The sequence below is a fragment of the Phlebotomus papatasi genome, chromosome 1 (genome assembly GCF_024763615.1).
Source record: "Phlebotomus papatasi isolate M1 chromosome 1, Ppap_2.1, whole genome shotgun sequence".
Taxonomy (NCBI): Eukaryota; Metazoa; Arthropoda; class Insecta; order Diptera; family Psychodidae; genus Phlebotomus; species Phlebotomus papatasi.
In genome coordinates, this window is record NC_077222.1 from 84,318,221 (window position 1) to 84,334,522 (window position 16,302).

The window sequence follows — 16,302 nt, forward strand, 5'->3', positions numbered from 1 at the left end:
TCTTCCCCGGTCCCACCTAATAGTGTAAAAGGCTATTATTTACACTATTGGAATTTTTTGATCTCCAATTGGATAAGTGATTCTTTTCGTAACAAACTTGTAACATTATTGTGAAAACTTTTGAAGTCAAAAAACCTTTTGTGAATTTCATAGGACTTTATTGTAAAAGTATATAGGGGAAACTGGGGCACCACCAAACACGGGGTAGCACCAAACACTAATTTTTATTTCTTAACTACTTGGACTATCTCAACCATTTCTTCAGTAGACAAGCATCCTTATAGTGCCTATAAATTCCTATAGGTCTTGTCCTTAGAAGTCGGATATCTGATTAAAAAATGGCAGTGTTTGGCGCTACCCTTTTTGGTGGTGCCCCAGTTTCCCCTAATTGCGTAATTTACACTATGAAAGTCGCAAGTTTGTGTCTATTCTCGTAGTCGAAAAATTAACTAATCGATTTGACTGCTCAGAAAGATGATTTTGAAGGATGAAAGATGATTTTTTAAAGTGGGAGTGGGGCACCTTTGAAATTGTTTTTTTATCCTATTTAAAAAACAATAAAGGCTTATCAATATAATTTAACTTCGCAATTGGTTTATGAACCCAAATTGTATCACAGTAACGTCCAATTCTATTCAAAATTAGGAGAAAAAGGCCTAATTTCAAAGGTGCCCCACTTTTCCTTACGTTTCTTTTACTGAAAGCTATTAATCAAATTCCAAGACGAAAATGATGGAATTTATGGAAAGTTCCTTTACTGATTGTATATTTTGCAATCATTTTATTACTGCCACAATATAAAGGTGCTCCACTTCTCCCTACCTACATTTTCTATTTTTATTTAACACATCTTCAAAATCAAGTAGTAAAGAAAATTTTTGTTATGGTTAAAATAAAACGATTATGATTATCAATATTATGAAATTGTGGTTTAGAAATTTGCAAGTGTAAAACAAATATCTTAAATATTTAACACATTTTAAATAACTTTTCTTTCAGTAAAATATTTTCCTTTGATTAATTTTATTCTATATCTTAATATTGAAGAAAATCTTCAGGTTCAATTTTAGTAAACGAAATATATTACTATAATTTTGTGGTTCTTTGAAATTATATTGCGAGACAGCCATAAGTCATGCCACCACCTTAAACTACCATTTTCGATGGTTCATTCTTAACATCAAACTTTCCTATAGTTTTTCTTAAAATATTTTTTTCCTTGGAAAAAGCATAAATTCATGCCATGTCTGGTAAAAGTACACATTAGCATCATAGACTAATTAGTAAATAGTAAATATTTTGCTTGATTTTAGTTGAATAGTTTACTGTGAAATTCGTGATGAGCTATTTTTAACGTGTCTCATATAATCAATGAAGAGTGAAATTTGTGGAAAATATTTGTGATGTCACCTCAAAACACTGATAAATGGCTCACGCTTGCAATTTTCCTGAGTGATATGCCCAAAAAAATATCGCACGGAGCCTCCCATCACTTTCTATTTGTGATTTTTCTTTTTCCAAGATGAAATTTAAGTGAAAATTTGGGAAGTAACAGACGTAAATTGGCGAATCCGGTGACGGGACTTATCAATCTTGACGATTTATTTCCACCTGACTTGAAGATGCTCCCTTGAGATCATCGAAATTCCCATATATGCTCACTTTTCGTGAGCTCCTCTTCCTTCTACCACTTGAGTGTCTTTATTTTTCTCCCCTACCGCCCAAATTGACAGAGACACGCTCAGGCATTGAGACTGAAATTGACGAAGGACACAGCGCACAAAAGGTATATCTTCTTCCGTTAATTCCTTTAATGGCGCCTTCCCGACCCACGCACATTCGCCGAGAGGAAGACAACAAAAAAAAAGAAAAAGTCACGTGAGATATTTATTGAATAAGTCAAAAAGCAAATATTTGCTTTAAAACACTTCTAAAGTTGAATTTTCTCGTGGCAAAAGACAAGGAGTCCCATATAGCGTGTTCAACTGACGTAAGATTGTTTACCCTTAATTCGAGAATTCTCTTAATCTCAGACAGATGCATGAGATATTTATTATTCACTTTATCTCTTAAAAGACTTTTCAGGTGAGACAGAGGTATTTTTGCACATATTTTATGGTATTTTCCAGAAATAGTACTATATTTGCAAATTCGTGCATGGAAACACAATTCTTCAACCTCGACTTTGAAGTTCAACTACCTGAAAGTGTCTCAAGCAGCGAAACTTTTTCTTCCTTTCTAATTCTTTTTGATAATTATTTCTAAAACATTCTCGATAAGCACCACAAAAGTTTAAAAGTTTATTTACATTTTCGGGAAAAAATGTATGAAAAGAAAATTTATTGATAAGCCTAGAGTAACTTATTTTAATTGAGATTCTGAATGTGAGCTAACGTGTAATGACTGCAAATTCGATTTGGAACTGAATTTGGGGGCGTAATGCGGGAAATATATATCAATAAGAATAAATTTAATTTTCGGGTATAAACCAAAATGTCTTGGATTTTAATAGACTTAGGGCCTTGACAGACCTGAGGATTAGCCGAGAGATGGCTTAGCGTAATTATATTAGAAATGGTCAAACTACATTTCCATCATTTTCCATTAAGTCGTCTCTCGGCTTAAGTCGTAAGTGTGTTTAGGGCATTACTGACTGACAGAAAAATGGGTAAAATGTAAGCCTAAATGTGCCCTATAATTTTCAAAGGAACCTTATGGAAATAGTTAGCATTGGTAGAGGAGACCGGCTGGAATAAGACAGTGGGATGTTATAATTTTGCTTAGAAAGAATATTGAGTAAACTATTATTTATTCAGAGTCATTAAATCTCTTTCTATTCACTGAAATATTTATCGGTCTGTTTCAAATAACTATTACAAATTAAATGCAAAGAAAAATTTCATTTTGTGGCTATTCTGCCCTGGTCTCCCCTATATTTCTAATTCAGTAAAATAAACACGATACAAATTTATCTAATCTAATTTAATACTAATATTTTCACAGAGTTCATTTAGCATAATTTCATAATTTTTCAATTCTTGACTAATATTCGGGAAGATTTAAGATCCCAGATATCCCGGATTCCCGAAAACCCCGGAACCATGAAATTATAGGGGCTTGAAATTTCCGGGCAGATTAACTGAGATTTCAGGATCGCAATATTTAAGACTTTCGGGATCCCGGGGTTCTGGTTTATTTATTAATCCTCATACCAAAAAATATCAGGATCCAAAAATTTCAAGATCCCGGCAAGCCAAAAAAACATTTTTTTTTTAGTTCACCGGTGCCCGTGGCCCCTCGTCCTGAAAGGGTTAAATCAAAATGTAAATCAAATTGTAAGAAATTGTTAATTTAGGCATCGAATAAATGTTTTAAATTTACAAACTTGTGAAAGAGCTTTACCAATACATTTGCTCTGGAGGTTAATTAGCGTTAAGCCGGCCATGGACACAATTCATTTACATTATCAGTTCCTTGTGTTCCGTCTGATGGTGAAGAATAAAAAAAAGTCCAGTATCTATATCTGTACCAGCGAACATTTATTCACATGTTCACTGAAATATTTGTTTAAGTTTAATCCAAGTAGGGGAGACTGGGGCAAATTTGTCAAAACGAAAATTTCAATATTCACTATTTTCTAAAATAAAAGAGACTGAGGCTTGAAATTTTTATTATAGATAGCCTTCATGAACCTTCTTAAACTTACAATGTTTTAAGGGATTCGAGGAAGAATTGTAAAATAAAAAATAATGGAATTTTGAGCCCTATTTTTGGAATATTTGCCTTACTGAAAATATCAATACTGATTAGCTCAATTTAAGCACTTTCTCGTTAAGATAGAGAAAAATTATCTTCGACAAAGTTGTACAGGAATAAATTTCCTATAAAAATTTGTCTATTTGATATTTTTACCGTTTGCGAGAGTAAAACATCACAAATTATCCGAAGACTGGCAAAATTTGCCCCAGCAATTTTGAGAATCTAAAATTGACTTTTAGAAAATGATTCGAAAATCACATTTCTTTCGAGATAGAGGAAAATAGTGTTCTGCAATGTTGTAGAGCAGTAAATTTCCTATAAGAATATGCTCATTATAAAACCTTTAAGTTTTCTCAGAGCTCGTGAAAGAATTAAATATGCATTTTGACAAACTTTGCCCCAGTCTCCCCTACTTGCTGATATTTTACTGGTTATTCTAAGTCCGATTTTTCTTATCAGGCTTTTGTTATAAAATTAATTAATATGATTTTCAATTATTACTAGAACCAGTATTAGAAGGAAAATCCGAACCGATTAAGTTACACTAAAACCGAAAATGTATGTTGGTATTCCGTTGTTGTATATGGTCCCCAAAAAAATATTTAATCCAAAATTCTACACTGAGAAAAATACGAAAAAGTTAAAATAACATTCTGGAAATGCTTATTTTACCCTGTAATATTGATCCGAAATTGGTGTAAATATTATGCTTTTTAGGTGTATTAGAGGTTAAAGTTACCCTTCTTCATGTTAATTTTACACTTAAAAAGGTGTAAAATTAACATTAAAAAATGTTGATATATTTTTACACCTAAAAAGTGTTAAAGTTATGAGGAAAAAAAGTTAATCGCACCCCCGTTTTTTTCTCAGTGTACGATTCTAGTAATGATAACGCGATATTCCGTGATTCCCAATTATTCCATTTGTAATTCTGTTAATTTTTGTGTTCAGATTTGCGTACCGTAAATACGGGTGACTATCCTCTGCGGATGACTTCGTAAGTTTTTTTTTTTAATTTCTTTTATGATGATCTTTACTGATCAGACAAAGTAGATCGGATCGGTAAAGACCATCCTTAAGTTCCAAAAATAAAGAAAAGCTTACGAACAGCGGGATGTCAAAATCACCCACATTTACAACATTATGGCAACACTTTACCGATTCTTTCACTCCATTTGTTTATATCGGTTTCTTTATAATTGATTCCATTTGAGATAAGTAACAAAATCTTTCAAGTGATTCCATGGATTCTATGGGTTATTACACTGACAAAAAAAAGAGGGTGCGATTAACTTTTTTTTCCTCAGAACTTTAACAATTTTTAGGTGTAAAAATATATCAACATTTTTTAATGTTAATTTTACACCTTTTTAAGTGTAAAATTAACATGAAAAAGAATAACTTTAACCCATAATACACCTAAAAAGGGTAATATTTACACCGATTTCGGATATATATGGCAGGGTAAAATTAACATTTCTGGAATATTATTTTAAGTTTTTCGGATTTCTCTCAGTCAGTGATGGGTTATTACACTGACAAAAAAAGAGGGTGCGATTGACTTTTTTTCCTCAGAACTTTAACAATTTTTAGGTGTAAAAATATATCAACATTTTTTAATGTGAATTTTACACATTTTTAAGGGTAAAATTAACAAGATAAAGGGTAATTTTAACCCCTAATACACCTGAAATGGGTAATATATACATCGATTTTGGTTCAATTCTGTAGGGTAAAATTAACATTTCCGGAATGTTATTTTAACTTTTTCGGATTTCTCTCTCAGTGTAGAATAATTCCTTTGCCCTACAGTGAACTTTTAATGTAAGAAAGTTTTTTCTACCTCTCTTGGTCCCCATCTCTTTCCACTCGGTTCTGCTTAAGACCCCTTTGAGGTACTACTTTCATTCTATTCAGTTTGCTATCTATCCTCCCACCCTCACAAATCTCAGTGTCAGCAACACGTGTCTTTTGGCCAAGCTGACATTCTTTCCTATAGGGTAAGTGTGCCAAATTTCGGCATAGTTGCATGGAAGCGCCAAAGTCTCATGTTTGAAATGTAATATAATTAATAGAAATTGATTTTTTTCATTCCTTCTACTTAAGGAGTGATGCTTAGAACCTTGTAGACAGTTTATCGTCTTTATTTACTTTAAAATCATTCTTAATACATTTTAAAATGAATAAAAATATAGACATAGTTTTGGTGCCCTATTTCGGCCACCTTCATTCTCATAGTTCCTTGACCTTCGGGAATTCTTCAAATGTCCTTTTCACATCATCTCGTTTGTCGAAGCTACATTTTTTGTTATTCTTTTGCGTTGTATAATCTCTGCAAAAACTAAAAATTCATGAAAATTCGAGGAACAAAAAAGGTGGCCGGAATTGCAAGCTGGCTGGAATTTGGCACACTTACCCTGTGTGTGTTCTGCAAAACTGATACAAATTTATGGCATATACGATTTATGAATCAGTGATTTCCGCAGTTTACCTAATGAGATCGGTTTGATAAGTCGGTGGCAGCCGCAACCAAGCTTTAATTGAGGGAAATACAATTAATCAGCTCACTATTAATAATTTATACTGTAGTAGATTAGAGAATATTTTCGTAAAAATGGACAGTAAATATGATCAGATGATCAAGATAATTTGATGATTAAGAAATTAGGAATCATCTTGGCATTGTTAGTTTGATTTAAAAGAACATCTGTTTTCTTTTTAATTTTAAACTGGCCTGGCCAAAATGGAATTTTTAGTGACCAAACTGTTTATCTACTGACCAAAACCGTTTCGAATTTTATATTTGCAACTCTTGGGAAATTGTAGAAAATTTCACACACCCTTGCCTGTTATTGAGTTCTAAAGTGAGGTAGAAAATATTGATTGTTTCTATTTCTTCTTCATCGATTGGTCATGTGCTCTACAATTTGCACAATTACCAAGAAAAAAAATATTGGCTGAGAGAGAGGGAGATGTGCAGCCGGTGTGTGATTGTCCAGTGAAGGATGGACGTGATAATAGGTGCCTGAGTGGAGTTAACAGATGATTATGGACGCTAATCACTCTCCGATCGACATCATCACTCTGCAAATTGTCTTTGAGTGTATTTTCATTAGTAAATCTCCACGATGAGATTGCTTCAAATGTTCGTATAAATCCCCAACCTACGTCAGTTGATCTTAAGATTTCAAACAGTGAACACGTATTTCGCCAATTATTATACCCCACATAAAGCTATTTGTTTCGAAGAAGTGTTCTTGTGGCATAAGAGGAAAATTACCCGAAAAATTTTGCTACCAAAATAACCGTTACAATTGACGCAATTTGCAGATTATATTCATTTTGATAACACATCAGTGAGTGTATATGTCTAAAAATTTGTTTAAAGTCATCATCAGACACTCTCTATTGGGGACACAATGAAAAAAATTCAAGTGACTCTATTTGACCAAATGAACATCTCATGTTCTCTTTTCTGGAACAATAATACCACAAGCAAACACCTCACCGAGTATTTTTACGAAAATGTAAGTTTTCCTTCTACGAAAATTAGCACATTTTCCTCGAATTCTTCCACTCGGAAGCTCGCCTCATTTTATTTTACTGGCTACTTGGAAACTTTTCCGCACCTCTTAAGATTTCAGGTGTAAAAATACGTTATCAAACTTAAACATTCTCTCACAAATAAAAAATAACTAATATTTATTCTTGTATAACCTGCTGTTTAAATTCTGAATGTAAAGTGTGAAGAAATGAGAGAAAAAAACCGCCAGACTATTGCATGTTTCTAGTAATTATTCCTTTAATAGGATTAATAAAAGGAACTCCCTATTTACATTCCATTTTCCAAATATTTTCCATTATGATTTGAAATTGTTCATGTAAGGAAAAATACCTCTTTTGTCTTTTATTTATTTAGACACTCTTCATGGAAAAATTTAAAGATTGTAAAGTGAACATTTTTAACTGTAATGAAAATTCGATAAGTCATTTCAAACACTTAAGACTTGTATTCAGTTGTAATTGATAAAAGAAACATATAAGTTCGCATGTGAACCTTCTATCCCGTAGGTTATTTTATTTTCTTTGTGGTTTGAAGTTTAATACTCTAAATTGAAAATTTATGAAGAAAAATAAAACATTTTAAGGCTTGAATGAAAAGAAATGAGGTGGATTCTACACTTTATGGTTTTTTTCTTTAATAGAATTGTTGCGTTTTTAAGTCAAATCGGAAATAATTTACTAAAATTAATCTTAGATTTTCGCGAGAATATAGTTGGATAAAGCCTCTTATTGCTACACTAAGAAAAAACCTAAAAAGTTAAAACAACTCTCTAGCAGAGTTGAATTAACTCTGCGAATATCAATGTAATTGTTACTCTCTTTCGTTGTTAATTTTAGTAAATAGAGTTGAAACAACTCTTCGTGCGAGTTGAATTAATTCCTCGAATATCGATGTAATTATTACTGTTTTTCGATGTAAAAATTTCATCTCGACTGAAGTATATGCTAAAGTGTTTTCGTTTTAAGAATATACTTCAGTCAAGAAGATTTTCCTTCGTCACACGAAAATCTTCTTGACTGAAGTATAATCTGGAAACGAAAACACTTAAGCATATACTTCAGTCAAGATGAAATTTTACATATGGAACATCAACTAGAAATATGCCTTACAGTGTTTCATGAAGATATGTGCGTGCATCATATGTGATATTTCGCATGGAACATATGGAACTTGAGGTCAACTTGGAACATAGGGAACTTGAGGTCAATAAAATATTAATAAACAAAATGATAAAATAAAGACAAAACATACAATTGCAAAATTAATTCATTTTGGGATTTGAAAGAGTTATCTAAAAAATGATTTTTTTAACTCTTGAAACGAGTTATTTTAGCTCTTAAAACGAGTTATTTTCAGTCTTAAAAAGAGTTATTTACACTCTTTTGTCATGTAAATTTTAGGAAAAAAAAGTTAGAACAACTCTTCCGAATATTACACCTAAATAGAAGTAAAATCAACTTCTAAAATATAGTTAATCGAAAATCACAACGAAAAAGAGTTAATTCAACATCGATTCGAGTAAGTTTTACTCGATTATTTTTCTGAGTGTATTAAATTTACTATCACATTTTAAAAGAATACAATCATTATTACCAAAATAGTACTCATTTAATTTTTGCTGGGATTTTTTTTAAGTTTGTTCTACTTACTTATGACTTACTTACTTATCTGATTCCAAAACTGATCATCATTTTTGACCGTTTTTGAAGATTTTTTTCTTAAATTGTTTTAAAAATAGTTTTTCAACAATATTTCAAAATCCGCCAGAACCCTATGGATATGAACCATTTTTAACAAAATCTTAGAATAAACTGACTCAATAAAATGATGCACCTTAAAATCGTTCTACAATTTCTCAAGATTATAGCATTTGGAAATTTATATTTTGAAAAGTGATATCTTTTAACAGAGTGGTTTATTTCACTCCCATGAATTTTAGAAAAAAACCGGTCTTAAAGTACTTTTTTAATTGTTAATTTGGAACTCCATCAATTTTGATTTATTTCTAATTTCTAATATATATTAGTCGTCGCGCGCCTATACAACCTCAATAATAATAATATATATTAGACTGTACCAGCTTTTTAATAAACCGATTTTAAACAAAAACTGTAAATGTTGGATGTAAATTTCATAAAGTTCACATTTATTTTAAATTGCTTAAACACTTTTCTTTTAAATTACAAGGCAAGATTCCAAAATTTATATTTCTAAATTTCTAAAAATTTGAAAAAAGACCTTATCTATGATCAAATATCTTAAAAACATTAATTTTCTTGCCTTGAAGTTAAATAGAAATATATTCATGAATTATTTTATTATTCCTTTCTAAAAATATTCGTCTCTGTTTATTTTGGTTACAAACTGTATGAAATTAAGTAACACGATTCCTAAACATTATCTAATCTAATTGATTATTTAAAAAAAATATTATTTTATCTTATATCATGAGAAAAAGTTATGGTAAAGCGTCCCAACTTTGAAGAGTGCTAGAACTCACAAGAAAGAGATCTCTCCGCGTATTACGAGTATTTTTTTGCATGGTTTTGAGTGCATTCATTCTGCGTTACTAGCGATTAAATTGATTCACAAATTAAAAAAAAAGTTACTCTTGAATTAAATAAGTGCTTAATAAAAGCACATTTTAGAATATTTTAGCATGAATAGCAAGCATACGGACAAATAAAAATGTAAATTCGAGAGAGGTATATCATTTACGGGTATTTTATCGATTAATTTCCGATTAAGCCCAACGCAACCTGGTCAAGATCTTTCAAGAAAATCAAAATTTAAGCATATCGGTTAAAAAGAAACTCTCTGTGGTATAAAACTTGATCTTCAAAAATTCAGTATCGACATGTTTTCGGACATAAATGGACAAATAATATTCATCTTGACTATTTCAAAACCGTGTTCGAAAATGAAAAAAGTCTAAGAACCGCTTTCGAAATAAACAGAAAGCATAATTTTGGAGGGATAGGAGGGTATAGTAGGACAAAAGAAAAAAATACTGTCATAAATGATATTGACTTATGGGGGGGGGTTACCGAAAATCGGAAGTCGATATCTCTTACCGTTTGGCCTCTAACCGGGTTACAAGTTGAAACAAAAGTAGACTATAATAATAAATAGGTGTTAATTCATTATATTTTTGCTGTATCCATCAGCAAAACTGTGCTGACCGGTCAGCAGTCGCTGAATAAAAAGTGCTAACCAAATTTATGGAAATGGCTCTCTAATTCGGAATTGATAATCTTAAAATTTGACACAAAATATTTAACTTAGTAAATCATAAGGTTTTCTTTATCTCAATATTAAGGAGTTGGTTAGTGAAAATTAAACTCATCCACTAAAAAATAAAATTTGGCCAGTAAAATATTTAAGTAAAGAACCAATATTATTTTTTCTTTGCCTAAATTTGCATGAAAATTTCACTGCTCTTAAAGTTCTAAATTGAGAACAGGATAAATATTCGATTTTTTTTTAAGGACAAAAAATGAATTGCATCATCTCTCCCTATATCTACATTTCGTAATACGGAATTTTTATTAAGTCTGGCTTATTTCGAATTTCATTGGGAAAAATTGCCTTTGTGAAAAGAGAAGTAATTTGCATAAATCATTCTCACTTTCATTAACATATAACCGATTTTTAAAACGGAAATCCACTCCGAGATATGAAATTGAACTTGAAGAGATCTGTTTAATATCAATTTAGGATTTAACACTCCAATTTCTATGCCAAAGCGTGGGGAGTGATTGCGGTTTAAATTGTGGGAGCACAATTTTGATTTACTGACCATTTTATTCAATGCTCCAATGATGACATTCACTTGTGTGATAGCCTCAGGATGAATTTCATGAATAGTGATGTGATTTTTCTGAATTGAGGTGAGGAATTGGAATTTACATCCAATTTTGGGCCATTTTTTTCCCCAGACTGAACTTCTATTTGCTGATGGACAATTTTATTATTCGTCTATTGATTGTTTCTACTACGTTTATTTCAGTTTTTTTGTCAGCTCTTGCTATAAAGATAATGAAACTTTTATAATTGCCAATATGATGGTGTTACGGAGAACTGAGCAAAAGTATTTTTTTTTTGTATGTCCAAATTAAATTTTCCGTCTCAGTATTTTTTTCCTATTGTCTCTTTTGCAGTGGATTTCGTGACGAAACTTCTGCAGCATCCGATTGGGATCTGGTCACAGTATCGAGTGATTTTCATTGTTGTCGGCATCAGTATCACACCATGGGTTCTGGCACTTTTGCAGTCACCACAAATGGTGGAGGTTTACTCAGACGACGATATTCCGTACCCGAGATTATCATGAGAAAGTGAGTATTTGCCAAAGTGGATATTTTTGGGGGTGGCCAAGGGCAGCAAATACGAATCAATAGCTGATGGATTTTCCCGGGTGATTGCAAAATCCAATCAGGGTGGTTTTTGCTCGCTTACATGGATTTCAAGAGTTCCGCTCTGTTTGCTCAACGCACCACTTTTTTTTTTGGATTTGACCAGGCTCAAATTTGTGCCACAGAAAAGAGAGAGTTTATGAAATAATTTTCTCCATATCCATGGGGTGGATCAGTGTGGGTACCTTTTTCCATAACATCAAATCGATATAGTGGTCACTACACAAAGGAGCAAAGAACTCTAAAGTCACTCACCCTTCGCACCGGTTCTTATATAGCGTCTTTTCCGGTGTAACATACTCCTCTACATACCAACACAAAATGACCATTTGCCTCCTCCATCGTAATATTCAAATTCAACTTCATAGCTTTAGTATTGCCTCTCTTTTGACCCTTTTCTCCACACCTATAAATCTTTCTCCTCATCCTTATGAACAGTTCTATGATTAACCTTCGCGTGAATTATTATTGCAAAGCCCAAAATGAGGTGTTTGAATAATAAAGGATGAAAATTTCTCATTTGTCATATTAATATTCGATTTTATAATATTTAAACTTATTAGAATTTTAATTTATTTTAAAGGTCTTGAACTCCAAAACCGGTTTCTAATGAACCTCTAATGAATGAAACGGAAACGCATTGTGTGATTCCTTTCAGACTCGTCATCTATAAATGACAATGACCTTGTGTCATTCTTTCTAACAATTTTTGCAAAGTCAAACTATTAACAAGTTTATTATAGGTAGAGTATAGGTCTACCGATTAGGACGAGTTTCAAATTGTTGAAAAGATATTTGAATACAGAAGAAAACTCAATCGATTTCTACCACTTGTTAATGGAATTAACTGTCTGAAAATCTGATGTGCTGGACACACTTACGGTTATGACTTAAGCCAAGAGATGGCTTAGGCCCTTGACACACTTACGACTTAAGCCGAGAGACGGTTTAGTGAAAAATAATAATAATGTGGTTTAACTATTATTTCGAATATAATTATGCTAAGCCGTCTCTCAGAGCTAATCCTCAGGTCTGTCAAGACCCTTAACGTAATTATAATCAAAATAATGCTTAGACTAATTTCCCAACAGTTTCTGATAATTCGTTTCTTGGCCTAAGCCCAGAGATGGTTTAGTCAGAAACCGATGGAAATGTAATCTAATCATAATTTTGATTATATTTACGTTAAGCCGTCTCTCGGCTTAAGATGTCAGGGTGTCCAGCACATAAGAGTTAGTCATAGGGCTTATCTTTTCTAATTTCTTATCAAATGAAAATTTTTGGAAAATGTTTGATTTGGGGCTGAATATTGGGGACCAAGCCAATCATTCATTTCATTTGGAAAAAAACACTAAAATTGGTTTATTATTTAATATTTATGGACCTTCGGAAACTGGGCTAAAAAGATTCTAGTCTAAAACCCGTGATAGGGTTTGAATAGACTCATCCTCGAGAATTTTTATCCTGTAAAACTTGGCAATAAAAAATTAGGTAAAGGAAATTCATGCAAAGGACCTCTAATCGATGGGCCTAAGCTAAGCCCTCAATGTATGACAGTTTGGGATAAATCGTTACTGCCTGAGTCTATTTGGAATTGGAATCTAATAGGCTGGACAGACTTACGAGCTGAGAGATGGCTTAATGTAATTACTATCAAAATAATGATTAGATTACATTTCTATCAGTTTCTGATTAAGCCGTCTCTCGGCTTAATCAGAAAAACGGCTCAGTTAGTCGGAAACTGATATAAATTTAGTCAAATATATTTTTTTTATTATAATTATGCTGAAGTATCTCTAGGCTTAAGTCGTAAGTGTGTCGAGGGCATAATACGACTTTAAGACTCGAGATTTACCCCAATTTCCTGATGTCAAAATTTAAAATATTAAGCTATGTTCATGGTTTTTCAAAATATGACCATGAACCATTTGTCCTTAATATTTGATCATAAATAATTTTCTTCCAAAATGCATGACTCATAAGAAATTAGCGAAGTTAGAACATATGCTTAAACCTTAAGTCTGAAGCCCGTTTAAAGCTTACCCCATATGGCTTAACTTCTTTAAATTCCCATCAGTCACAATTTATTGAAAAAGTTTGATTTAGAATTGGGTATTAAGGGTAAATGATCCATTAAAATGATTACAAACGACAATAAAATTGTTTTTTTTTTCTATTTAGGAAAAACTGCAAAAAATTACTTACCCTTATTGTGGATGTTTGAAATAAAACGTACAAAACTTCTTGGAAAATCTTTTAAGGATCCTAAAACTGAAATTCATTCATCTGAGACACGTTTAAATTCTTAATAGGATTTTTAGTTTTTTTTTTATTTTTAGAGGAAAGCGCCCTACCTTTGGACGACTCAAAGTTCAAACAATTCTTTATTTTCAATAATTATTTTTAATGAATTTGACTCATTATGATATTATATTTTAATAGCTAGTCCGATGCTTCAAAATTTCTGAAAAAGCAATCGGTCAAATCGGTTAAATCCATTAGAAACAGAGAAAATATTGAGTTATTCGAAGCTGGAATTGTCCGAAGGTAACACACAATACCTTATCAAAGTACAAAAAAGTTATATCTCCAGTTCTAATTATCCTATGCTAATTATGTTATGCTTAAATGATGTGTAATTTCGTCCAATTCTTCTGAGCATAGTATAAGGTAATTAGAATCGGATATACGGTTTTGTATTTTGGTTAACAAAAAAAAAATTTATATTAATTAAAATATAGACGTGTCTCGGATGAACGAATTTCAGATTTGAGATCCTTGAAGGATCCACTAACAAGTTTTGTTTGTTTTGAACTGTTGTTACAAAATTAAAAATTAAACATAAGTAAAACGTTATTGTCACGTTAGTAATTAAATTATAATAACGTAAAAATTACCTTTTCATTACGTTATTTTTTAGGAAATATTTGAGGGTAAAATAATTTTGTATATTTTTTGTGGAATAGCTATTACAATATATAATGCGTTCGAAGTCAGAGTACGTGCGAAGCCTGAAAGCCTCCCCCTATTCGTACACTGAGAGAAATCCGAAAAATTTAAAATAACATTCCGGAAATGTTAATTTTACCCCGCAGGATTGATCCGAAATCGGTGTAAATATTATGCTTTTTAGGTGTATTAGGGGTTAAAGTTACCCTTTTTCATGTTAATTTTACCCTTAAAAAGGTGTAAAATTAACATTAAAAAATGTTGATATATTTTTACACCTAAAAAAGTGTTAAAGTTATGAGGAAAAAAAGTTAATCGCATCCCCATTTTTTTTCTCAGTGTAGTCTAAATGTATTATTAGACCATTAAATTTGCAAAGAAATAAGTACAGTCCTAAAAGTACAATTCCTTCATAAAAAAAAGCATTAAATTCTGACTTTCTTTTTCATGTTTGGCCACCCTCAATCAGGCATTCGCTATCGCAGCAGAGATCTCTTGAGACGAAAGAGGAATCGAGTGTGGCGTCAACGGCCCCAACTCCCCGCCATTCGCCCTTGATGCGGTCGCCGGCCGAAATGGGTCCGGGTCGTCGTGGGGGTGGTTCCGATTCAAATTTGTCGCGTACCACCATCACCAGTAGCACCGACATGAGAAAATCCACCCTGCTCCGGCGATTTTGGGGTCGTGACGCGAGACGCGAGGTATTCGTGGAGTCACGTTCGGGAAGTTGGTCACCCCCATTGAGACGGTCACAGCGACGACTCCACTTCGATACACACCAGTGTGTAGAGTGCCAGAAGCTGAACGGGACACACAATAGTAGCGGAAGTAGCAGTAGCAGCAGTCAGAGTAGTGTTTTCCTGGCCAGTGGACGAACACCATCTCGGGCATCACCTAAACGACTGAAACTCATGGCTACACCATCAGTTGCTGCCACAGACTCCATGAGGTGTGCATTGGAGAGTGAAATCACAGAGACAAGTAGTCAGATGGCAAGGGATTCACCCACAACCACTGCACTGTCTTCGGAGAGTCCACAGACAAACAATGGTCGGAAGAATGTTCTTATCTACATGACTTCCCTGGAGACACCGACATCCCAAGAGAATAACAATCCCTCAGAAGAATCTTTGCGAATTGAAATTGAGACAACTACGCTCACTTCTGCTACGGGGGATGAGAATATGAATGGGGCACCAACTACCACCACGGTCACACGCACTGAAAGGGTCAATAGACACCATTCTGAGGAGGAGATGGATCGATATATCTCCAAGTTGTTGATTGACAGTCTCAATAATGTGATTGAGGCGTCCACTACTAATGAATTAATCACCAGTGCGGACACTAATGGAAATGCAACCACCAGGGAATCCACTGCAGATGAAAATCTCAATAATCTTGAAGATGGTGAAGTGATGTACAGTGCAATTTCAACAGCAGATATCTCAGATCCTGCTCTTGATGTCTCAGATTCAGGCACAGTTAGTACAACTCCCCATCGACCCCAAGATATTGGACTATCTGCTGAACCTGATGCGGATTCATGCAAAGACAAGGTGCAGGAAACCCCGATTGAGGAAGTTCCCATCTACTTCCCAAGGTATTCGGCTG

General features: G+C 33.0%; 1 protein-coding gene across 1 annotated transcript in view; it reads left to right on the forward strand.

Annotated features, from left to right (window-relative positions):
• Positions 1-16,302, forward strand: part of LOC129807770 (uncharacterized) — a 48,030-nt gene that overhangs the window by 17,513 nt on the left and 14,215 nt on the right. The window contains exons 4-5 of the mRNA XM_055857290.1: positions 11,485-11,661; positions 15,158-16,298. Coding sequence (XP_055713265.1) covers positions 11,485-11,661; positions 15,158-16,298 — 1,318 coding nt within the window. The remainder of the gene's footprint in view (positions 1-11,484; positions 11,662-15,157; positions 16,299-16,302) is intronic.